The sequence below is a fragment of the Drosophila biarmipes genome, unplaced genomic scaffold (assembly GCF_025231255.1).
Source record: "Drosophila biarmipes strain raj3 unplaced genomic scaffold, RU_DBia_V1.1 ptg000008l, whole genome shotgun sequence".
NCBI classification, from domain to species: Eukaryota; Metazoa; Arthropoda; class Insecta; order Diptera; family Drosophilidae; genus Drosophila; species Drosophila biarmipes.
The window spans coordinates 1,490,697-1,516,570 of NW_026114529.1; the positions used below are offsets into that span (position 1 = coordinate 1,490,697).

General features: G+C 38.7%; 2 protein-coding genes across 2 annotated transcripts; one reads left to right on the plus strand and one right to left on the minus strand.

Annotated features, from left to right (window-relative positions):
- Window positions 1-214: 214 nt before the first annotated feature.
- On the minus strand, window positions 215-559 carry LOC122817854 (uncharacterized). Its single transcript, XM_044091208.1, has one exon. It carries the CDS (start codon window positions 557-559, stop codon window positions 215-217), a length of 345 nt encoding a protein of 114 aa, XP_043947143.1.
- A 5,998-nt stretch (window positions 560-6,557) lies between these two features.
- On the plus strand, window positions 6,558-8,944 carry LOC108026737 (NHL repeat-containing protein 2). Its single transcript, XM_017097857.3, has 3 exons — window positions 6,558-6,788; window positions 6,853-8,060; window positions 8,127-8,944. The coding sequence occupies exons 1-3, from the start codon at window positions 6,602-6,604 to the stop codon at window positions 8,889-8,891; spliced, it is 2,160 nt and encodes a 719-aa protein (XP_016953346.1). The 5' UTR covers window positions 6,558-6,601; the 3' UTR covers window positions 8,892-8,944.
- Window positions 8,945-25,874: the final 16,930 nt, after the last annotated feature.

Genomic DNA, 25,874 nt, shown 5'->3' on the forward strand with positions numbered 1-25,874 from the left:
TGTATATGCTTTACACGGAAAAGCTTCCTTCTACCTGTTACATACTTTCCGACGAATCTAGTATGCCCTTTTACTCTACGAGTAACGGGTATAAAAATTATATCTTTAGTGTTATTTAACATATAACCTCCTACGCTTAGGAATAACATTTTTTAATTAGTTCTGAATTTCAAATTAAATTTTAATAAAATCGGACACCTATATCATATAGCTGTCATAGAAAAGATCGGAAACCAACGGCACTGGCATACATATGTAATTCATGCTCTTCGTCTAAGCGATAACTGGTGGCAACTGGATTTGAGATTAGGAATTTCTTCAACTCGTCGAAGGCTTCTTGTGGTGTTTTCCATGTAAACGGATGATACTTGTGCAATAAGACTCTTAATGGCACTGAAATTATGGCATAACTGGGAACAAACTTGCGGAAATAACCAGTGAGACCCAAAAACTTTCTCACGTCGGTTACATTGGTTACTTCAAGGATCCTCTCAAGCTTCTCGTACATCTCGACAAATGTTTGGCTGCCAATAAGGATGTCGTCTATGTATTGAATCATGTCGCCTTTCTGCACTCTCTATTGTAACTCTGCCATAAGTCGATTGAAAACCGCAGGTGCGTTCTTTAATCCGAACGGAAGTCGCTTGAACTGGTACAATCCATCTGTGGTGATGAATGCTGTAAATTTTCGGCTCTCTGGTGCTATCTCTATCTAATAGTATCCACTGTTGAGGTCCAGGAATGAGAAGTACTTAAATCTTTTCACCTTTTTCAGACGCTCTTCGATGTTCGGCACTGGGAAATTCTCCATCTTGATTAGCTTGTTCAGGCGGCGGTAATCGACACATATTCGATCGCTACCATTTGGCTTCTTGATGAGCACCACCGGGCTGGCGTATTCTGACGTTGACAACGTGATGATATCCTGCTTTAGCAGCTTTCAATTTCCTTCTTTGGCTCGGAAACTCGGTATGGGGCTTGTGCTACTACCTGACTGCTTTCGACTGTGAAGTATGCTTGTCTTACCTATGCCTTCCAATCCTGTCGAGAAAACCGCGCCGAACTTCTCCAGTAAGCTGCGCATTTACTCACTTTCGTTGTCGTTCTGAAAATTGTCCAGAAGCTTTTCGATCTTGGTATCACTTACAGGGGTTGTCGGCTAATGGACTGCTCGTTTGACTATTGAATCGTCTGCTACATACACCTTCGCTGTGATCGTCTTTCCATCGATTCCCATATCCACAGTCATCGCTTCAGTGAGGATACGCGAACCTCCGCAAATGCCTCTAATCTTCATAGAGCACTTGTAACGGTTGCCGTTAATTTGCTCGGAAACTGTTTGTCGGATAAGACTGGCTTGACTACCTGTCTCGATGAAAGCGCTGTATTCGTGCGAGTGTACGCAGATTTTCCTGGTGAAAAGATTGTCCTGATTTGCGGCTCCTAAACGCATGACATTCTGGGCTTGCAACTTCCAGAAGTCACTTCCCGAAATGTCGCCGTTGTGGCACATTTCTTCCCGACGGGAGTGACTTCCGCGATCCGAATGCGATATCGCGGACGATAGTTTTCATCTTCTAGAAGTCACTTAGAAGTGTCTTCCGCGATACAAAATGCTTGCAGGGGGCTTCTCTTGAAACTTCTGATGCTCTCGAGACTTCTGCGGCCATAGGCTCACTAAGAATCCTTATTTTGCTCTTTTGCTTAAGTCCGCGGGTTCACTAAGATTCCCGATCTGTTTTGCTTGAATCTGCCTGCCACGTAGAACTGGAACAAATCAGTAATCTGCAATCTCCTTTGTCACATAGACCTTTTCCGACGATTCTTGCTGCTTATCTTAGAGTTCTTGGCACAACTCCTCCGCTTCACACATATCCAATCACACTTATCCCACTTCTGAGCTTAGAAGGCTCCTTAGAAGTCTTCTTGGAAATCTCGAATTAAAAAATTGTTTTTACATGTTCGGCAATATTTTGCATTTATTTTTTTTATAAGGTCTTTGAACGCTTGTAGACACGGTCCTGGACATGTCGGATACAGTGTCATATAATTTTATTTATGTCCAGCTCCGTTGACATGAGAAATTTAATAATAACCATTTCAAAAATAGACAGAAACAACATTTTTTATATATAAAAATAAATTTGAAGGAATTAGCTTTTATAATAGGTGGAGAACCTTTGAATGCTTATTTCTCTGCAATCGCGCCTGGTTATATTAAAATATCTTAATCGTACAGCTTCATATAAATTCGCATTCTTCGATGAGTTGGACATTTTAAAGTGTTATACAATTTAAAAAATTCCGAAAAACAAAACAACACACAAATTTTATACAAAACTGGCAATTGCAAATTGCGAAATAACTGACGCTCGGACGAAAAACAATAGCGTAGTTAAAAAGGGAGAGAAAGTTTCAGAAATAAAGGGGAACGGCAATTAGTAACTTTATTTTTGAATCATCTATCTATCGTCTAGAAGTGTCTCAGAAGTTATTTCTTCGCGATCGCGACTTTTTTAAAATGAGTGCTATCGTCTATTGTCCAGAAGTGTCCCAGAAAGTGTTTTTGTAAAATGTGTATTATCGTCTTTCTATCTTCCAGAAGTGACTTAGAAGTGACTTCTGGACGAGTTTTACCGAGTTGTTTTAATTTATTGCACTGCCGCTGTTCAGCAGCTTCATCATACTCTACTCACTACGTTTCTTGTTGTGTGACGTCGTGTTATTGCCGTTGCTGCCGTTGTTATTGGTACCTACACTTTATTCTATAACAATAATTTTTTGAACACCTATATTTTTAAAAGGTTTTGGGGAAACACTATAAGAGTAAGAGGGTGAAGGTAATTGCTGGGACTATCCACAGAAGAAATCATATTTCTTTTATATCACTCCTACCCCAAGAATTTTACCGTCGAAGTGACAAATTAAAAATTAGGGTGTATATGCTTTACACGGAAAAGCTTCCTTCTACCTGTTACATACTTTCCGACGAATCTAGTATGCCCTTTTACTCTACGAGTAACGGGTATAAAAATTATATCTTTAGTGTTATTTAACATATAACCTCCTACGCTTAGGAATAACATTTTTTAATTAGTTCTGAATTTCAAATTAAATTTTAATAAAATCGGACAACTATATCATATAGCTGTCATAGAAAAGATCGGAAAATATGTGGGAAATTAATATGAAGCACATAAGAGCTTTGGTGTTTTTTGACTTATTGTCTTATAATATTTGGAAAATAATTTTTGATATTTTACACAATTTCAAATTAAACTAAATAAAAATCGGAAAATCGGGGAATAATGAACGATTTTTGTTTTAATATTACTAAAGCTACCAACAATCCTTAAATTTTTCACACGGTGTTACGAACTTTGATTATTTCTTATAACTGCAAGGGTATACAAACTTCGGCTTGCCGAAGTTAACGTCCTTTTTTTTAAACACATGCCCTTTTATTTTTTAAGGAGCGTTGGTCAGGGATTCGGAGGGCCCGGACAAATTTTTAAGGAAGGCGATGACGAACGTGAAAAACAAAGTAACACAGCAAAAAACTGGGCTAAAGATAGATAAATCTTGTAATAATATAACATTAAATGCTTATACTTATGCCGATTATTAAAAGTCCGTACAAAAAATAAATGTACGAGTGAGTTGCCCATGTGGGGGAAATGAAGCTGTCGTAGACTGCCAGTTGAGTCCGACCGTGGATGGTAGGTTGCGTCTCTCGGCGCACTATCGGATGTGTGAATGCGCTGTGATAGCAAGAACCAATACCAGTTGTTCCTCACTTTGTAAATATTTTAATAAATATGTTTTTTTTTTACATTTTTACTGTTAAGAATGTGTGTTATTGTTGGCATCGTGAGACGGTGACAGATATCGATATATGTAAATTAATTGTTGGGACATTGGGGGTACTCTGCCCATAGTTGTTCGGTGCTGTTCTTGGCAAGGTATGAACAATATGTGTTCTTTATATTTTTAACTTTTCGTTGTTCTTAAGTTTACAGTCGACAATATGCGAGCCGCCAGCTCCACGCGACTTATGTAAAAACACAGCCAAAGATAAATTTTCGTATTCTTCGGAGCGCGACTAACAACGTCCTAATTATAAATTCTCCCATTAAATCTGGAATTTTTCTGCTATTTCCTTAGCTTATTTGAATACCTGGGTAAAAAAAACCCAGCGTACATTGAACTCTCGCTCGCTCCTATGGTTAGTTTGGTTGGTTTTTGTCGATGTCAGTACTAGGCTTTGTTTATTGGAGGAGCAGATTAAAAAAAAAAAGGCGGACCAGATTTAATATCTGCAAAATTAAAAATATACTACATTTTACATATATGGTTTTGCAAAGGTCAAATCTCCGCCTTATGTATCTAAAATACATTACAAAATTCTGATAATACTAAAATTATGCTTATGTAGTCATAATTGATTTTCGGCGTTGATGCCCAACAGCTTGAGCGATATAACAGAATTTTTTTTATTTATTGAGGCATGAAGACTGCCGTTCAAAAACTGCAACCAAAATTGTGTGCCGTTTTTTTATATGAAGCTTTAGGTCTTGGACGACTTTTTGGTGTGCTGAAGCCAGATGCAAATAGGTACCTAACATTTTTCGCCACTTTCCGCTTGTTCGTGCAGAAGAGGTGTAGGAACAAAAATTGTAATTGGGAAGAAAAACCCAAGCCCGAAGAACGTCTTATTTGCATAAGAAAAAACATCAGTTAAGAAACACATTTAATTTTCATTAATTAAGTTAAATTGCTCCAATTGATTTGTTTTTCGTTTTTTAAAAAAACACTTCTTTTGAGAGTCAACCTTGAAACTTAGTAAAGTCACTAGTCGAACAATCTTATTCTTTGTAGTGTGACCAAATCTACATACTGCATGGTCTTACTGTCAAGCGGCGAAAAGTTGAAGCAATTTAAAACAAAGAAAAATCTTCTGGTGCAAAAGGGATAAAAATAAATGGAATATTGAAAATATTATTTTAATTTATTTTTTCTTTATCATAAGTAGTTAACGCTTTTTTCTAATGTCGCGAATGAGTCGCCATCTTCTCCGTTCCATCTGTAGTGCAGTTCCGATTAGCAATATGTCAACATACAGTTTGGTGGGAGTTGGAGAGTGGTGAACTAAGTTGTTCCATTGCTACTGTACAAAGACGAGAAGCATCCTGGCAATGGCTGGTAATGGCTCCCCCAGCTGTCCCTAAGCGGGTGGCCTTATTTCCTTTCTCTTATGAAGCAATAGCGCTCTCCAGCCTCACAGAGCCTGCCAAGTAGCTGGTGGTGATGGAATCCAATGTTCGCTCGGAGGTCGTATTTCCATGAACACGCACGGCGGGATATTCATGTAGGCTTGCGTAGGCTTCTTGTCATTCTCCTTTAATAGGCTTTTCGATTGGACTATCTCCAGGTCTGTCTCTACTATGCGGATTCGGCCTTTTGTGTTAATGTGTCCGGTCGGTAAATCTAACGATAAAGGGCACTATCTTAACGTTATTTTTGATCTGTACTGATTTCCTGAAGTTGGCGTGGTAGTTGTTTTTGGGGTTTTTCTTTCATTTTTATATATTTGTTGCCAATCAGCTTATGTATGAACATAGCAAAATTAAAATTTCTTTTTCTTAAGGCCGCGGCTAACGGCGCTCATCGAAATTCTTCCGATAAATTGGGTATTTTTTTTGGTATTTATTCAACTCATCTGAGAATCGCGCAGAAAATAAGACACGACGAAAAGCGTTAGCTGTCTGTTTGTCTTTCGCTCACTCCTATGGCTAACACCGTTTTCAGCGATGTGAATACTAGGCTTACAACACAAAACGCGATAAAAAAGTTTTGGAAAGTTTTTAAATGTGTTGTAATAAAATTAATTGCATATATGTAAAAACAAGGAATAACGCTAAAGTCGAGTACTTCTACTATCAGAGACCCGTTACTTGGGAGGGAGCGAAAAATGGAGATATAAAAGGAGATATATCAGCAGCTAAAAGATATTGTAAAGCACCACGCAATTTCTAATCAGTATGTACGCGTAGACAAATTTGTGGGCGTGGCAAACTTTTTTTTTTAGCTCAATCGATATGTATTTATGAGACAAATACGATTCAGTTCAACGTTTCATAAAAACTGTACGCGCAATTCACCCTGATGAAAAAAACTTGTTCTGCGCAGGGAACCCAGGAATCTGCATGCTAGGAACCACTCTCTGTCATAGTTTTATATTCATACGGACAGAAGGACGGAGGACATACGGACGGATGGATGAACGAGCAGACGAACGTGACTAGATTGACTCTGCTAGGCTAATCAAGAACATATATACTTTCTGGGGTCGGAAACGCTTCCTTCTACCTGTTACATACATTCCGACAAAGCTAGTATAGCCTTTTACTCTACGTGTAGCGAGTATAATCATGTTAGCAGAAACAAACACTTTAAATTATTATTTAAATAAATGGTGCGTAGATGGTATTTCTTGAAACTGAACTGGTTTTTATTTTTACACCAGGTGGTATTTCTGATCGTTTGGTCTGGGGTCACGCTGGCTCCAGTTCTTATTTTGTATTGCCTATTAATATTCAGAATGGATTGCCCCAATGAACTATCAGTTATAGACATTTTGACTTTTATAACAGATGAACTACTGCAAACATTCCGCAGCAGTAATGATGAGCAGGAAAAGATTAGGACAATTACTAAATTTCTTCAACGGTTGAATGAAGACACTTCCATTGCTAAACTCAAGTCTCTTAATGTTGAATTTGAGTCCGGTAAGAAAAAAAAACAAAAAAATTCCTTAAAAGTTTTCCACAACCTGAATTCTGTAATCTTTAGATTTAGAATGGTTTAACGTAACTGGTCCTATATCGTTAAAAGACCTGAAAGGAAAGATTATTGTTCTGGACTTTTTTACCTATTGCTGCATTAATTGTATACATGTGTTGCAAGAACTGCGCTGCCTGGAAGAACAGTTTCCCATAGAAAGCGGTCTTTTAGTTATCGGTGTTCACAGTGCTAAATTTGATAATGAACGAGTTACAGCAAATATTGTATCAGCTGTGCAAAGATTTGGAATAACTCATCCTATTGTTAATGATTCACGATCTATCATGTGGAGCACTATTGGCATACGGTGCTGGCCATCCCTTCTGGTTCTGAGCCCTACCGGTACACCCATGTTGTTATTAATGGGCGAAGGGCATGGACAATTCCTACAGGAATTTGCTGGTGCTGCGTTGTCATTTTTCAGTCAGCAGGGTAACATTGATTATAGCTATTTACCGATTCCAACAACCAGTAACTGTCAACCGGCGGCAAACTTATGCTTTCCTTCTAAGATTGCTCGAAGCCCACAGGGTCGGTATGCGATCGCCGATAGTGGTAACAACCGGGTGCTCATAGTCACTAGTAGTGGCTTGGTTCAACATAAGGTTGGAGGACCTCAAGCTGGATTTGTCAATGGAAATTTAGCGACATGTCGATTTAGCAGTCCACAAGGCCTAGCATTTGTTGATGAACATACTTTGATTATTGCTGACACTAAAAACCACGCCCTTCGTAAGATCTCACTTACGACTGGAAATGTTGAGACTCTTGCTGGAACTGGCCTACAGGGAAACGAGCGAGTTGGTGGACGCATAGGTCCTTTGCAACCTTTATCGTCGCCCTGGGATGTTGCTATATTTCGTACACGGGACATGGATATGTCTTTTCATCTTGATGAACGCAACGTGCCTGAAAAAACTATTGTGCTCATATCTATGGCTGGAACTCATCAGATTTGGGGTTATTTTCCAGAAGGAATTATTTGGTGGAAATTCAGAAAATTTGAACCTCTTTGCTGTGTCGCGTTAATAGGAAATGGTCTCGAGGAGAACCGTAATAATTCCTACCCACAGAACGCGGCATTTGCACAGCCGTCAGGCCTGGCGATGTCAAAGGATATATTGTACATAGCTGACAGCGAAAGCTCTAGCATAAGAAAAACTTCTATGATCGACGGAAAAGTTATGCCTGTCGTAGGAGGGGATCGTAATCCACTTGTAAGTTATACATATGTTTAGATTATAAGTATAAAAACGTTGGATATTAATCACTTTTTTTTATAGAACCTTTTTGCATTTGGCGACGTTGATGGTAAACAATTTAACGCGAAACTTCAACACCCTCTAGGGGTAACCTATAATGATGCAAATAAGAGGCTCTATGTGGCTGATTCTTATAATCATAAAATCAAAGTTGTTGACACCAATTCAAATAGTATTTCAACTTTAAAAATCAAAAGTCAAAATAAAACTGATGTAATTTTGAATGAGCCGGCCGGTCTTTGCTTGGATGCCGACGGTCAGCATTTGCTGGTATCTGACACCAATAATCATATAATATATATAGTAGATGTGGTGACACTTATTGCACAACCATTTATTTTAGATTTTAGTCAAATTCCGTCGACTTTTAAAACTGACGTATCAAAAAAATTGGATAACCACGCGATAAAGAACTTAACTTTAAATTTAATTAAAGCGGTAACAATTAATTTTATCATTTACCTTTCGCCTGAACTTAACTTTACAAAAGAAGCCCCTCAAAAGTGGGTGTTAAAAGCTGTATCTCAATCTCTAAAAGTAAATCCGTCTTACGGAACTCTGCTTAATGGAATGTGTAATTTGCAAGTGGTGGCTGCTCACTATAATTTCAGCTGTGTAAACAGCGAATTGCTTACTATTGAATTCTCTTTAAATTTATGTCGCTCTAATTGTTGCCTTTTAAAAAGATTTTCTGTATTGTTAAAATGTGATAAAACTATGGAAGAGCACATACCCACCCACAATGTTAATATTCGTATTGATCAATCAAACATAAACTTGTATTAAAACAGTTTTTAAATTTTTCTCTATAAATAACAATAAATAAATTAAAAATTAAAGTCGTTTCTTTCGGACAAAGATGTAATATAGATCTTATAGGATGAAGCAGAAGAAGAAGAAGAAGAATAAAATTCTGCATTAGTTTTTGGCTTAAAAATAATTTTAATTCAGATTTCTAATTTAAAAAATAAATAACAGCAAAATCGCAATAAGTTGTACTGCTAACTTGACATCAACTTAGTAGAACACCTAATACTTAAAAAAAAAAGTAAACAAAAACATTAAAATGTCAATAGAGAAAAAGTTTTGATATTAAAATTTGATTTGTCATATTAAACTTGATTTTTTAAAGGAGTAAAATTATGTAGGTTCTGTAACACGCGCCACTAGCTAAAAGAAAACAAAAGAAGCAAAAGACTTGGCAATTCTGTTTTTCTTATTAAAATTATTTTAATGTATCGAAAATATACATTATTGACAATAATTCATTCATTTTTGAAGTATGATTAGTAATTATTTACGTTCAGCAGAACTATCGTTACATTTCTATTAGTGATCAGGTATTAAAATGTTCTGCTAAAAACTGACTATTATATCACTTCACTTTAGTTATATGTAGTTAAATTATTATATTATTTTTTTTTGTTAATACTGCACTTCCTTAAAATATAAGCAATTTTAAAATAAAAAACACAAACATGTCAATGTATTTTTATTTAATATATGTTGAATGCCATTCACTGTTATTAAACAAAAATTATTAATGACTTACGGTCAAGCGCATCTTAAATATTTTAACATATTATATTATTCATCTGCACTGCAATTATGTATGCCGAAAACGAACAATTTATAAGATTTGAAGTACACTTACAGAGCTAGCTTCCGAAAAAATATCAGCGTGAATACCTCTCCCAGACTAGTAAAATTCAAACAGTGAAGTCTCCATATATATCTAAAAATATTGATATTATTGAGAATATCGAAATATTTAATAAAAGAAAAGAGAGATAAAAAATAATGAAAATTATATTAATGAAAATGATAATAGCTAAGAGGTTTAGGACTGCCAGGAAAGCCCTTGACATATACAATAATGAGTCCAAGTTTTTAAAGCGTTCCGTCTATATTCTCAAGTTACCAGCCAAAACCCAAAAGTACAGTGTCATCTGGACACGTACCTGGAAATCAGCTGGTGGCCAGGAAGCCATGGACGACACCTAGGAACAACCCCGGAATTTATCCCAAACAAGTTTGGCGGTCAGGCAGGGGCCGGTCGTTGGCGAGAGAGCGAAAGGGCCTGCAAGTGCCATAGCAGAAAGCTGCGGTAAGGGTGCAGTCCAAGCACATAAGTGCGTGCCGTAGCACGTAGAGAAACCTTGGGCGGTTCTTGTTCTTTTGAATATTATAAATAAAAAACTTCTAAACCTTATTACTAAGATTCATTCCTTTTCTATTAAATTATTGAACAAAGTCCGATCGACGAAAAGCAGGTCACTGCGGGTAAAGGCTCAAACTTCGTGCAGTACCGTTGAATTCTCCGGTGGGTAGGGGGACCGGGGGCACACCTCCTGGCGCAAGCCTAGGAGTTGGGCTTGTGGTGATTGCTAAAAAACTGCGCAGAAGTGCTCGCGAGCGGCAATAGCAAGCGACCCAGGGGGCAAGAAGCTGGGAACACGTTTGCCATGCCAGCAAAAAAGGAGAGCAATGTCGACGTCAGAGCGCTGACTGAGACAACGCTGATCGAGGTGAAAGACATTGACGAGACCACTGACAAAACGGATGTTATATGTGCGGTTAAATCACAGTTTGATGTGGAACTGTCAGAATCTGCAGTGGTAGCACTAAGGGCGGCGAATGGGGTTACCCAAACCGCCACACTAAGAGTTATGCCCGACATAGGGAGACGTCTCACAGAGAAGGGAGGGATGGAATTGGTGCAGAATCCGGTCAAAGATAACACCCAAAAGGTGATTTAAGTGTATGGAGTTCAACCATATAGCAGGGAACTGCAGATCCCAGGAGGACTGCTCTAAATGCTGCTACAACTGCGGCGCGTAGGAGCACCAAGCCAGAGGCTGCAAAGCAAAGGCCTGCTGTATGCTCTGCAAGCCCAAAAAGGAGGAAGACTATGACCACCCAACAGTGGAAAATGTCCGTACTTCAGGAGGGCTATGCAAGGACTTAGAGGTTAATGAAGATTCTTCAGATAAACCCAAACCACCGCGAGGTTGCCCAATCGTTACTGGAACAAAATGTCATAGAGCAAAACGTAGACATGGCACTCATAAGCGAGCAATACAGAAAAAAAAACTCCGGTGAATGGCTAGCAAATAGTAGCAAAAAATCGGCAATATGAAGATGCGGAATCCCAAAGATTAGCAGGAAAAGAAGCGAAAATTTCTTCGCAAGGGCCCATGTGAATGGTATAGCCTTCTATAGCTGTTACCTGGTGCCAAGCCTTAGCCTCCCCCAGGCAATATCTGTGCTCGAAGAGCTTGCAGAAGAAAATCGGGAAAATCGCCCTGCCGTAATTGCCGGGGACTTTAACGCCTGGGCTACGGAGTGGGGCTCCATCCAAACAAATGCGAGAAGAAGGGCGCTACTGGAGAACTAGTACTGCTGAACTCTGGAACAAAGCCGACTTTCTCTAGAGCCGGCACAAGTTCCATCATTGACCTCACATTTGTGAGCGCTGGATTGGCTTCGTGCTCCAGCTGGGAGGTTAGTGTCGCCTATATGGGTAGTGATCATGCAGCAATAATTTGCACGATGAAGTCCACAAATGGCTCACCACGCGTTCCGAAGTAGGTTATAAAATAGAAACGCTTGACATGGAGGTGGTGCAAACATTGTTCGAGGACCTTTCTACAAGCGGATCAGCTGACAAAAGGAAAGAATGCCATAGAGCAAGACGCGCATACCAACGCTCAAGAGGAAGACTCGAATTCAGGGCACTCCAGATATACTACAGGAAAAAAAGGAAAAATCCATAAAAAAGCAAACGCAGGTGCTTTAATAATATATGCGAAGAAATAGAATTCAACCGTTGGAGTTTCCCATATAAACTCGTTACAAACCGGCTTCGGGCATTTAGTAGATCATCGCCGACATGCCCAGTCAGCCTAAAAAGGATAGTTGAAACACTATTCCCTGAACAAGAGAGTATGGCGCGTATGGCATAGATCGTGAACACGAGGAGCATAAAGCTGTTCTGAAAGGAGTTTCTAAAAACAATAAAAGACAATACCGGTGTCTTACCTGATGGAATTCTGAATTAAGTACTAAAAATAGCCATAAAAGCAAACACAAATGAGTATGTTGACATGTGTAACGCATGCCTAATTGAAGGTGTGTTCCCTAGTCGCTGGAAAACTTAGCGGTTGGTACTCATACCAAAGGGGGACAAGCCAGCGTAGGAGCCTTCTTGGAATAGACCTCTTTGCATGCATCCAATCCACTCCCGGTTAGAAGGTGCTCTTGACCGAACCAACGGCCTCTCTGAGATGGAGCTATCTACAATCGATGCCACTGGTAAACTGTGCGAAATCGCACACACAGCCATTGAGGGAAAAAGGTAGTTGTACGGCACTAAGCAGTATTGCATAGCGACAACATTGGATGTTAAAAACGCATTCAACTCCGCAACTGCTAACAGGACATGGATGCTTTAAATACTTTAAGCATGAACGTTATCCGCACTACCCACTCTGCGAGTCGTATAATGAAAACGCAGAGTACGTATTTTTTGTCTGTCTGACATTTAAAAATGAACGTCGAGATCTGAGCAAAAGGGTTGGGAGGACGCCAGCCGTTTGTAACCTGGTGGAAATTGTGCTTGAATCAGAAGTAAATTGGTCCGCTGTATGCAACATGGCCACAATAGTTCTCAAAAACTGCACATCGCAGAAAGACTGCGAAATTCCAATAGGATAGAATCCTAGAGAGCCCTAAGAGGCAGACTTGGACCTGGTCTAGCAAAAGACGTCCTGACCGCAAGTAGCGAGCACATGAGACGCAACGGCAGATTTAGCTGCGAGCATCAAAAAGACGCTAAGAAGTCTCGAGAAGCAGAGAACCAAATTGGTGCACTGTGATGGCATTATGGGACTGTAGGTGTTGCTTTATACGATCTGAATCAGCTTTTTGAATATTTTTGATAGGCACGGTAGGAGACTAATGGGTCAAAGTGATGACAGACTCATTGTTGTGCATAATAGCCTCATTTCATGTTAATATTATGTGATGTTAAAATCACGGTAAGCAGATTTAATGCACTGTTCGGCCATTTTATAATCATCCTAGGGCAGATTAAATCGTGTCCAATCGTGTTATTGGAATAAGATAGGCTGTGTAGCTTTTGGAAATATGTCTGTTGGAAGCACATAGCTACATATATGTTGGTGGAAGAATTGTTTTTTGTTTGTGAAAAGTTGCTTAAAATTGAATAATTCAGATCGAATTTTTTCATTTAATAGAGATTTACGTAGAGTCCTGTGCTCATTACATCGCAGTTCTTTAATATGCTCAGAAACCTGACTGCATTTAAGGGGGTTATTGGTGATATAATAGGGGTGGAGTGTTGTGCAGCTGGTGACATAACAAATACTAGTGCACTAGAGATGTCAAAGTCTTCTTTAAAGTACATATTTGGGATGCCGTCTTCTATTGGGGTTGGTGAGTAGAGATCCCCAAAAGGTGTGTTTTGCATTGTAGTCACCAGCAGCTTCGGAAATAAAAAAATATTTTTTTTTTGCTAGGTGAGTCTCTGATATAGGCATGACGTCATGCTTATCATGCAGATTTAGGAACTGGGAGCTCGTATTTATGCTGTAAATTGCCATTCGCGTCCAGAAACATATTTTTAAAGGAACCATATAAACAGATTTATTTCCATAAAAGCACCAGAAGAAGATTTAGAGAGCGCAAACGTTTTCTGTATTGCTTTTATTGTGTTACTTAAAGTTACAAGCATTGACTCTAGACCATTAGACAATTGTGTATTATCAGAAATATGTAGGGAAGTAATTTCTATACTTTCGTTTAGTGTTTATTGCAGCACTGTATCAGAAGTGGTTTGCTGCTTGCTTAAAATCTTGTTTCTGGTTATAGGATTTCAAGCTGCAATTATATTTTGGTCCCAGTCGACTTTTTACCCCTTAATAGACAGGAAAACCTCTAAAATTTGCCGTGTGGTTAATTTTTAGGCATAATAATTCTCTTTATTGAGCAGGGCCTAATTGGATGTGCATACCCATAGGCAACGCAGACTGCGCATATATTTGTTTTTTAAATGTTTTTTTTTTTTTATATTGGCTGTGGAACTTTGCTTTATTTTTTAAATATATTCTTAGCCAATTTGACATCAAAACACTTTTTCTTTAATTACTTTCCCACTTGTAATTGAATCCCTTTTGAGTTGGTAGGTGTACTAGTTTTATGTTAGGTTATGTACCCCTTTTTGCTCAAATTTCATTAGTTAATTTTTAATCAATTCTCCACAATCAATAAGCGGATTTAACTTTCTTGAAGACTGGATACATCGAACTTTTATGTTGCTTATTTAAATTTTTTTGTAGGTATCGATCGATTCCAGGTTGAATTGATTCTTCATTAACATTTTTTATACTTTTTAATTGGTTAGAATCTACATTGCAGTAAGTGCAAACGCATCAGTAATGCAGCTTATGTGATTATTTTGGTGTTTATTATCATCGTTAATGTCGAAGTCACCGCATTCAGCAATGGCATTGTGCTGGTCGATGTTGTAATAAGCAGATTGTTGGTTATGTTGTAGGGGGTCGGGGAACGGACAAAGGGCACTCCATAGCATTAGTTGTGCTGTGCCGCTTGGAGACAAAAAGCGGGGGACAGCAGCGCTTTCGCTCGTAGTGTTCGATCCGCTCTTATGGAGGAGTAAACTTTCATTCTCATTGACGAGAAACGATTTTTGTCTTGTTCTTGTTGCAGAGAATTGCCCATTGCGCTCTTACACATTGTCTTTATTTCTGACAAAATCGATTATATTAGAATATGTAATGAATATATGCCAACGCTGACCGTCTTTTCCCGAAAAGATATTTGGCTATCCACTATATATCTTTAGTCACATGGCGTTCATTCTATTGAATAATAGAATCAGGCCTGTTACGTGGGCCATACTCCCTCCCCTTCACACATTCGTGTGCCAATGAATCGTTGCGGGCCGCGCAATGCGATCCCCTATTATCAAGGTTGTTCCTCGAAAGTTTTGTCATTGCTCTTAACATATCCACTTCTTCCATTAGCACACCCCCATGTTAAAATTCTAGTTCACCATTGTTTCAAATTCGTTTTCACATTATAAATTTATTGATTAATATATTCATGTCGGAATGCCGTGGATAAGTTGACAATTATTTTTATTAACGGAGAGTATCGAATTTACCACCAGTAAGGTGCGCACATCAGCAAAACGCTGACCATGCACGACTACAAACGTTGTTCAGAGGGCTCTTGCAATTTTACATACAACTAGAAGGCTGATACTCGCCAATGAAATATTAATACGAGTCTATAAAAAAAACTGTTTGGGCTGCACGAATATTTATATACTCGTATGTATGATTTAAGAAAGGAACCGGGTTCCGACCAACTTACCCCCTTTTAAATCCTGTGCGATGAGATCTCGACGCTCCAGATCCTAGGATTTGCAAAATATTATATTGTATATATATATAGAAATATACGTGCACTAAAAGACTGCTGCTCTTAAGAATACCAATTCACTTAAACACAAATTATATATATATGCCTGAGATAGGTCGTCCCTAATGCTGGTGGTGAGACTCGTCTTCGCTAATTGTTTATCAGGATCAGCAATAGCATTTTTGAATGTTTTTGATTTTGACTTGTGTTTTGCTTGTGTTATATGAGGCTATTTGCCTTTGCTTATGCATAGGTCACTTTAGCTAAGATTGATTCGATGGACACATTTACATTGCACCACCACTTTTTCGAAGTATACTGTCGGTCACTAAGCCTCTGATCGGGTGGCTCTTACAGCTGAACAATCTTCGGAAGTATTAGGATTTCGAGTACTGCGGCCACAAGCATCCCAGTATGTTGAATGTCGTCCTTGTGGTTGATATTTCCTCCTTCTTTGATTATAATGGCGGCGATGGTCCGACACATGAAAGTCTTTTACGCTATTGGTGTCCTCCCCAAGGGCTGCTGGATCCTGGTGGCTGATCCTGGAGGAGAGGTTTCCGTGGACGACTGCCTCTGGAAAGGTCGCCTTTCCTCGGAGCCGGCGGCTTCCGTCAGCATGACACCAGAATGGATTTTCCCCTCTTTTTTTAATCGTCTAAGGTCTTTTATACCCTAGTAAAGATTTAACTTAGCTGCCAGTTTGAAGCGGATAAAATAGGTGTTCCCACCTAGGGTTACTATATCTTGGTATGCGATATCATTGGGTTATGGTTACCAGTAGGTCAATCGTGGCCGTTGTTCTGGCCACGCGACACCAGTAATTTGCCGAATTGCCATTTCTTTTGACATTATTAGCCTAAGTGTGGTTAGTCAAATGCCCTTCTCCCTCCGACTTAAGATTCGTCGTTGAATCTTTCTATATGGAGGGCGTACGTAACAAGCCATTGAATCAATTCATGTAAATGAATCATTGAATAGTTCAATTAAATCGAATCAAGGTCAAGAAATTTATTGGAATTGTTGCAAATTTAAAGCGAATAATAAAATATTATATAAATATAAAGGAAGACAATCTTAAAATTTGTATTTTGAAAATGGTAGGGAATACTTGTCGAATGAAATGTTTGTTTTGAAAAAGGTATTACTTATCACTTGAAAAAGCCACACACATCTCAATTTAATTGTGTTTTTAAACGAAAGATAAAAACCGTTACCAAAATAAATCGAGTCATTGAAATAAATCATTGAATCAAATCATGTAAATAAATCGTTGAATCGAGTAATAGAACTGAACTAATGAATCGAATTATAGATTTAGTTCATACAATCGAGTCATAAAATTGAATTGATGATTCGGTTCGATATATAGAATCATTAAACTTAAAGACAAGAGAGAACGCTATAGTCGAGTGTCTCGACTATTACATACCCGTTAGTTAGCTTTTAAATAACAAATTTATAACAGCTGCATGCACGAGTTTTCGGTTATTTCACTGCTGTCTAATGCTTTTCAAAATTGCGCAAATGATTCTCTGTCTCTTTCTTTCCCATGCAGATCAGAATAGGGGGAGGTTTGATAGGTATTGATGAGACTAATACATTTCACCTAAAATTTTTTTCTAGTATAAAAACTGTAGATGCGAAAGATTTTCGCGGATTGTGGGCGTAAGAGAGGGTGTGGCAAACTTTTTGATGTCTTCTTTTCGTCAAAAAAGCCGATATCAGAACTTTTGTACGTTGATGGTGCGTGATCGCCAAGACCCGCTAAGAGGTGTTTTTGTTTGAAATGGATCCAAAACGCGGTACCAAGCCATTATTTAAGTAGGAGCATGTACACATTGTTTACATAAGGTTAAAAATTGTGGCTCACTGCCGACACCAAAAACGTCATCATTCAATGTTACGCAAGGGACTGGCTAGCAAGCCAGTGTTGGGCGCAGTAATCATCGCAGGCAACGAAAACCCCAGAGGACATGTTGTGCTCGCGACCGCCAAGGTCTCACTAGAAGGACCTACAGGTCAACTTAAAACATGTCGCGCTGTAATATTTCCGGGTCACACTTGAGTCTTATATCTAGGAGAATGGCAGATCTGATATCTCTTAAACAAATGCCGTTACCGATTGAAATATCTGGAGTCGGTGAAAAAATTACAAGTCAATACTAAAGCTAACGCCATGTACCTTTCTTATTTCCACAGTCATTTCAGAACAACCATCATTACCGATTGCACACGATCTTAACATTTTTGAGAGACTGCCCTTAGCAGATCCTGACTTTCAGCAACCTGAACCCATTGATCTCACTTTAGGGGTTGGACATGTATGTCCCGTTAATGACTGGTTAACTTCTTAGACTAGCACCTAATAAATCTTTGGCACAATGCACTAGACTTAGCTATGTAATCACTGGAAAGAACCCTTATCTGATACGTAATTCAGTCATATGTTGGAAAAAAAAAGACGAAGACGATCTTGCAATACATAAACCTGCTGCTGACCGAATTACACTCTGTAAGAGAAAGGTCAATCAATATAAAACCGATTTTTTTAAATGTCAATGGTGGCAGTCTAATTTACGGGTTTTTAAAGAAAGGTGGTTTTGGAGTAGACTAACGAACACAACTGTGAGTTTTAAGTCTAAATAATTGTCGAGGGCAAGTCTTATTAGGTTCAGTTAGACAAAAAAAAAGTTCCATTTTCAAGGTTTAGAGTCAGTTAAAAGCTAGAATTCAAAGCAGTAACTCAAATGTACACATTATAGATTTACCTGAACAAGGAATATTAACGTCAGGTCAGATTGCAAAGCTCGAACTGGCGATAAAATTAGTTGGACAACATAGAATTAAGTCAGAAGATCAGTTAACACTTGCCTTCTCATACATTAAAAGAGTTATTGGTTTGGAATCAATTTGAACTACCCTTAACCATACTAACAGGATTAATGGATTATCAACAGAAATCTTTACTTTAATGGCCCATAAGCTGCATCTAGAAAAAACGATGGACGACTTTTTAGGTCACCTAAAATTTTAAAATGGGCATCTTATTCAAAAAGTGTAATATTACTACAACCCAATTTTATGCTTAAGTCCGGGCCAACAAAAAATAAAATCGAAAAGTTTATTAACCTCAGTGAATATACTATTAATCTGAATTAAGCCCATACTCAGAGGATCATCATTTAATATAATTTAATAAGGCAGATTCAAATTATAGGGGACCATAGCGGAAGATCTATATCCAGAACCCACACCAACGATGACAGTCACACTGCATGACACTTAGTTCAGTGTGCTTTTAAAAATTAAATATATTTCTGAATAATATTCAATGTATGCACTGAAGACAAAATTTCTTCGACAAATTTTAACATGAAATTGTAAACATGAACTAATGTTGCTACTCCCTAAGAATCTTTGCGATGTGTTTAAACAAACCAGATGTAAACAAACATTATAACTGAAAATTCCCCATGTAACTCCGATTTTGAAAAAATGCATCCACTTAGCAAAAAAAATATAATATATTACCCCCTTAAATAAATTAATTTTTTTATAAATGTTTTATTATTTCTCTTACCGTTTCTTTGACATCTATATTTAAGAGTCGTACGATTCCTATTAAATTTAATTCAAAACTTCTAAAAATGCAAAAAAATGATATTTCCAATGGTATAAGATAATATGCCAAAATAAAACAGAATATATAATTTGTTTCATATTATATTCCCACCAATTTTCCGATCGTTCCTAAGGCAGCTGAATGATATAGTCGTCCGATTGGATTCGATTCGAAAGTAAAATCGAAATTTAGAACTAATTAAAAAAGGTTATTTCCAAACGTAGGACGTTAAATGGTAAAAAACACAAAAGATATTATTTTTTTAAAAATGATTTCCTGCACAAGAAAGAAGACTTTTGGTCATGTTTAAGGCCGATAGCTTTGAAACTGAAAGACTAGTTTGCGTAAAAACGGATAGACATGGCTATTTTGACTCGTCTAGTGATGCTGATCAAGTGATGCTTATCAATATTCTGTATGACTGAAATCGTAATACTCTCTGCAAGGGTATACAAATTTGAAAAAATTAAAATAATATACCCTCCCTTAACTCAACTTGCAAGCATATTTTACTTTTTAGTTTGTTTATGTTATCTCACTACAGTACGGTAATTATAACCGTCGTAGCATGCAGACGTGTATTTATTGTTCTCCGTCAAAAAGTATTCAATAAAATCATAAAAGTTCAGTAACAGGTTCAATAAATCTACAATAACGCGAAAAGACGCCCTCTGCGATGAAATTGCTAATATTTATATAGATTAATTAATTAATTATTATAAAACATAACACTTAAACACTTAACTAAATCAACCCGACTTCAGTGAGTCAAAACGGCGTTGGCACACAACGTTAGCGTGAGCAAGACGAGAGACGGCTCTCATTACAACAAAAAACAACGCATACTTCTCTGATAAAGCAACCAAAATAATGCAAGCTTTGATCAAGCGCGGTCAATTACCCCCAACTTGACCGAATTCTTTAACGTTGAGAGCGAGAGAGCGCTTTCTTGCTCCCCCTCGCTACCATCGATGCCTCTGAAGCCCAAGTACGCAGAAACTAGCACCGCAATGTCTTTGGCAACGTCAAATGTAATATTAATATTTCCAATATTATAAGATAATATGTCATAATATTTGTATATCCTTGTAGTAATAAGAAATAATCAACTTTAGTAACACCATGTGCAATTTTTAAGGATTGTTGCTGACTTCAGTGATATTAAAAAAAAAATTATTTCATTCTTTTTTTTAGACCATTTTTTTGACATCTATATGGTAAAGTTGTCCGATTTATGTTAAATTGAGTTCGAAATTTTTAAAAATAAAAAAATGTATATTCCCAATATTACAAGACAATATGTCAAAAAGCCCCAACGCTATCATTTGTTTCATATTATTTTCCCACCAATTTTCCGATCGTTCGTAGGCAGCTATATGATATAGTCCGATTTTTATAAAATTAAATTTGAAATTTAGAACTAATTAAAAATGCTAATGGCAAGAGTATGAGGTTATATGTCAAAAAACACCGAAGCTATAATTTGATTCATATTATTTTCCCACATTTAAATTATAACGAAATTTAACTTTGATTTGTCTCCGCTTCCCATTTATTTTCGTGTGCTTCTGTGCTGTTTCTTCGCTCTCCAAATCGAGGCGACAGGTTCTGTCGTCAAAGTTTGTCTGTGCTCTGGTGTGAGTGAGATAGAAGTATGCAGGGGGCCGCTTCAAAAGGGAATAGTTGAAAGTCTTTAGAACTTTATGTGTTGCAGTGTGAAGGAGAGTAAGAGAACGACACACAAGAAAAGCGAAGCTAGCATTGATTGAGATCATTCGTAGTTCAGAAACGGATCGGAATAGATCATGCCACGGGCCAGAAATCCTTTCTGTTTGAAGCAGCACCGAGAGCAGCCAGAAGCAGAGGATAGTCGAGTGAATCCGCGACATCAGAAGTGGGTTTTAGCCAGGCCTGAAACCGAAAGTGAAAATAATCTGAAATTTCTTTTGGAATCACAAAATCGTTCTTTTTCGGAACTCATAAAAGCAGTGCAGCGAGCCCCGAATGACGCAGTAACCGTTGTATTGCCGAGCTTCAACACTGATCGTGCAAATTAATTTTCTTCTGGAAATTTTGAAGTTTTAGAACTTCAATTTAAGTTTAGATTAAAAGCTTAAGATGAAACTCTGGCATCTCATTGTGAAATCCAATTATGCTGACCGATGCAATTTGACGGACGGTAATTTTGATTTGTTTAACTTAGTTGGGGAGCCAAGATCGGACCTCGGACCTCAAAGCCAAAGGCAAAGGGATTGTCATGGAGTGCAACGGTGGATTACATTCTCTCTGAAAACAGACTGAAAGGCAGTGTTTTCGTGATGGCTCTCAGCCGCTCATTGGAAGGAAGCGCATCACATTGGCTTGCTCAAACATGCTAACCTGGGATCACATGGATGCAGTTCAGGGAGCTATTTTTGCAGTATTTCGCCGGAACGGACCTCCGCTGCAACTGTCATGAATTTGCTCGATGGTCGCCCAACTGAAGAAGAATCAGTGTCACTGTATGGAACTAGAATTGTTACATCCCTGATGGCTAGATTGAAGTCCCTAACGGTAGAGCAAATTTCCGTTTTAGTTGCTTTGGCACATGTGGCTGGAATAGGCAAGCGATAGCGACGTTTGGCTTTTACTACAGAAGTTAATCCTTGGAACGAGCTGCAACAGCAAATAAAAGCTTTTTGTTTTGATGCTGGTCCGAGACGCGGTTCTGGCGACAACTTACCAGCCCCTGCTTATAGGAACACAAAATTCTTTAAAATTCGATGTCGCAAATGCGGCAAGAGGGTCACAAGAAGGCGGAATGTCGCTCGTCTGGTGTGTTCACGCGACATAATCAACCAAGTAACCAGCGCTCTGGACAAACTGGAGGAAGAGATCGCTCCACTCTTATCTGCTTTAAGTGTGAAAAGGAGAGACACGTTGCTAACGTGTGTCAGGATCGTCAGGAGTGCCCAAGGCCGGTCAAAATGGATTATGTTAAATACGTCAATCTGTGCACAGTACTGGAACCTCTCGACTCTGGAGCTGAGTGCTCGCTCATCAAGGAAGCCGTCTCGCTGAAGTTGGCTGGATCCAGAATAAATAACGTAGTTTGCAGAACCCTACAGATTTTGGCCAATGTTATGATTTGTGATCATTCCCTTGAAATTCTTTTCCATTTAGTTCAGGATAGTTACATCAAATACGATACTTTGATTGGGCGGGAAATTTTTAGTCAGGATATCGGTGTCACACTTACATCTAATTCATTTTCAATGTTTAATGAAAAACTGTATTGCCTGTTCTGACGTCAGATTGTATTCCCGACATGGCCAATGTTGATACCGATCTGTGTGGCTTAGATAGGTTAATATTATTGTTACATTATTCTGATTCGTTTGTAAACGGCATACCACAAAGGCGAGTGTCTACAGGGCAATTAAAGATTCGAATAATTGACAAGACTGTTTAGAGACGCCCCTACAGATTAAGCGTAAAGGAAAAGGAACAAGTTAGAATGTCTATTAAAAATCTTTTGGATGCGAGCATTATAAGACCTAGTTCCTCTCCCTTCGCTAGTACGATGCTATTTGTTAGGAAGAAAAATTGAACTGACCGTGGCTGTGTCGACTATAGGGAATTAAATGCGAATACTATTTCTGATAAGTATCCCTTGCCACTTATTTCGGATCAGATAGGTAGATTAAGTGGCGCTAAGTTTTCACCTGCATACATATGGCAAGCAGGTTTCATCAAATCCCAGTTCACCCGAATTCGATCGATGAAACTGCTTTCGTTATCCCAGATGGATAGTATGAGTTTGTAAATATGCTATTTGGGCTTGAGAATGCCCCGACCGTTTTTTAACGAGCCATTAATATCGCTTCACGTGATCTTGTTCACTCGTATGTTGTCGTTTACGTGGACGATGCAGTGGAAATAGCGGGTACCAAAGATGAAGCTTTTGAAAGACTTAAGGTAGTTTTGCAAACCCTCACTAAGGTCGGTTTCTCTTTTAACATCACAAAATGCTCTTTTCTTAAATCAAAATCCAAGAAAAATAAAAGCTTTGACAGATCTGCCACCCCCACAGTTCGTAACACAGCTGAGCAAATACGGCAAAAAGTAATTTCCATCTTGACAAAGGAACCCGTGCTAACCATATTCGACCCACTTCTTCAGATTGAGCTTCATACTGACGCAAGTGCTGACAGTTATGAGTTAATTTTGTTGCATAGGGTTGAGAACAAACCTCGAGTGATCGAGTACTTTAGCAAAAGGACTTTGCCGAATCGCATTACTACTCATGAGTTGGAAACGTTTGGAGTATACATTTCTATGAAGTACTTCCGCCATTACCTACATGGTCGTCACTTTACAGTTTATACGGATTGCCACCCCCTCAAGGCTTCTAAAACTAAAACTGAACCAACTCCAAGAGTTCAAAGGTGGTGGTCGTATATGCAGGTTTTTAAATTCGATATAGAGTACAGTCCATGTGACAGAATTGCTAATGTAGACTTTCTCTTTCGAAACCCAGTGTCAGAAGATCTTAAAAATCCAACGGGTATTACCAAAATTCGTATAAACTTGACAGAGATTTTCGACAACTGGTTGCTGGCAGAGCGGCAAAGAGATAAGGATACATCATCTATCGTGTCCAAACTGCGCAATGGAGAACTTCCGGAGGATAGAGCTAAAATCTATGAGTTACGTAGTAGTACTTTATACAGCAAAATTCTAAGGCACGGGAAAACTCGTTGTCTCCCTATTATTCCAAAGCCCTTTACGTGGTCTGCTTTCAACAACGTTCACGAGGCAATTATGCATCTCGGTTGGGAAAATACCCTTTCTAAAATGTACGAGTATTATTGGCTTGATAAAATGTCCGTACGTCCGTAAGTTCGTTGACAACTGTATTACCTGTAGGTTATCTAAACCACCGTCTGGCAAAGTACAAGCTGAAATACACGTACATCCCATTCAGAAAGTGAACGTCACGTTTCATACAATCCATACCGATATTACAGGAAAGCTCAGCGGAAAAAATGATCAGAAGGAATATGTAATCATACAAATTGATGCATTTTCGTGTTTTTGTTCTACACCATTGACTAGACTCTGAAAACTGTATTAAGTCAGTGAGACGTGGTCTTCGGGAGGATCGGTGATCTGATTCTGTTTGATCGTTATAAGCTTTGGACAACTGAGTGCAAGGAAAGGAATTGGTATGTTTAAGCAGCTGAAATTGAAAAACCTGTGTGCTATGTTTTGTTCATAAGCTGAAAATGAAAATTGTTTGCGAAAAACAAAGATTGTTGATGTAATGGGAATTAAGTTGATATTGTTTGAACTGATGGTAATCAGGATCTCATGGCTTTATATTATAAAAATTTTGTACTCTGATTAAGGATGGAGAAGTTTAAGTTCGAGTTGCTTAATTCTGATTTAACCGTAACATATCGAGTTCTATTTACTACTGGGAGATGATATTTGGTGGAATTTTCTAGTTGTAAACACACGAGGACGTGTGAACGTCAGGATGGCCGTGTCGTGGATTACTTAGAAAATTCAAATTATAACGAAATTTGGCTTTAATTAGTCTCCGCTTCCCATTTATTTTCGTGTGCTTCTGTGCTGTTTCTTCGCTTTCCAAATCGAGGCGACAGGTTCTGTCGTCAAAGTTAGTCTGTGCTCTGGTGTGAGTGAGATAGAAGTATGCAGGGGGCTGCTTCAAAGGGAATAGTCGAAGGTCTTTAGAACTTTATGTGTTGCAGTGTGAAGGAGAGTAAGAGAACGACACACAAGAAAAGCGAAGCTAGCATTGATTGAGATCATTCGTAGTTCAGAAACGGAACGGAATAGATCATGCCACGGGCAGTGTTTTCGTGATGGCTCTCAGCCGCTTATTGGAAGGAAGCGCATCACATTGGCTTGCTCAAACATGCTAACCTGGGATCACATGGATGCAGTTCAGGGAGCTATTTTTGCAGTATTTCGCCGGAACGGACCTCCGCTGCAACTGTCATGAATTTGCTCGATGGTCGCCCAACTGAAGAAGAATCAGTGTCACTGTATGGAACTAGAATTGTTACATCCCTGATGGCTAGATTGAAGTCCCTAACGGTAGAGCAAATTTCCGTTTCAGTTGCTTTGGCACATGTGGCTGGAATAGGCAAGCGATAGCGACGTTTGGCTTTTACTACAGAAGTTAATCCTTGGAACGAGCTGCAAAGCAAATAAAAGCTTTTTGTTTTGATGCTGATCCGAGCCGCGGTTCTAGCGACAACTTGCCAGCCCCTGCTTATAGGAACACAAAATTCTTTAAAATTCGATGTCGCAAATGCGGCAAAGAGGGTCACAAGAAGGCGGAATGTCGCTCGTCTGGTGTGTTCACGCGACATAATCAACCAAGTAACCAGCGCTCTGGACAAACTGGAGGAAGAGATCGCTCCACTCTTATCTGCTTTAAGTGTGAAAAGGAGAGACACGTTGCTAACGTGTGTCAGGATCGTCAGGAGTGCCCAGGGCCGGTCAAAATGGATTATGTTAAATACGTCAATCACACGTCACAGTACTGGAACCTCTCGACTCTGGAGCTGAGTGCTCACTCATCAAGGAAGCCGTCTCGCTGAAGTTGGCTGGATCCAGAATAAATAACGTAGTTTGCAGAACCCTACAGATTTTGGCCAATGTTA

Coding starts and splice junctions, on each gene's coding strand:
- LOC108026737 (XM_017097857.3), top strand. CDS start 6,602: ATGGATTGCCCCAATGAACTATCAGTTATAGACATTTTGACTTTTATA. Junction 6,789..6,852: donor TAATGTTGAATTTGAGTCCG/GTAAGAAAAAAA, acceptor TGTAATCTTTAG/ATTTAGAATGGTTTAACGTA. Junction 8,061..8,126: donor GAGGGGATCGTAATCCACTT/GTAAGTTATACA, acceptor TTTTTTTTATAG/AACCTTTTTGCATTTGGCGA.
- LOC122817854 (XM_044091208.1), bottom strand. CDS start 559: ATGATTCAATACATAGACGACATCCTTATTGGCAGCCAAACATTTGTC.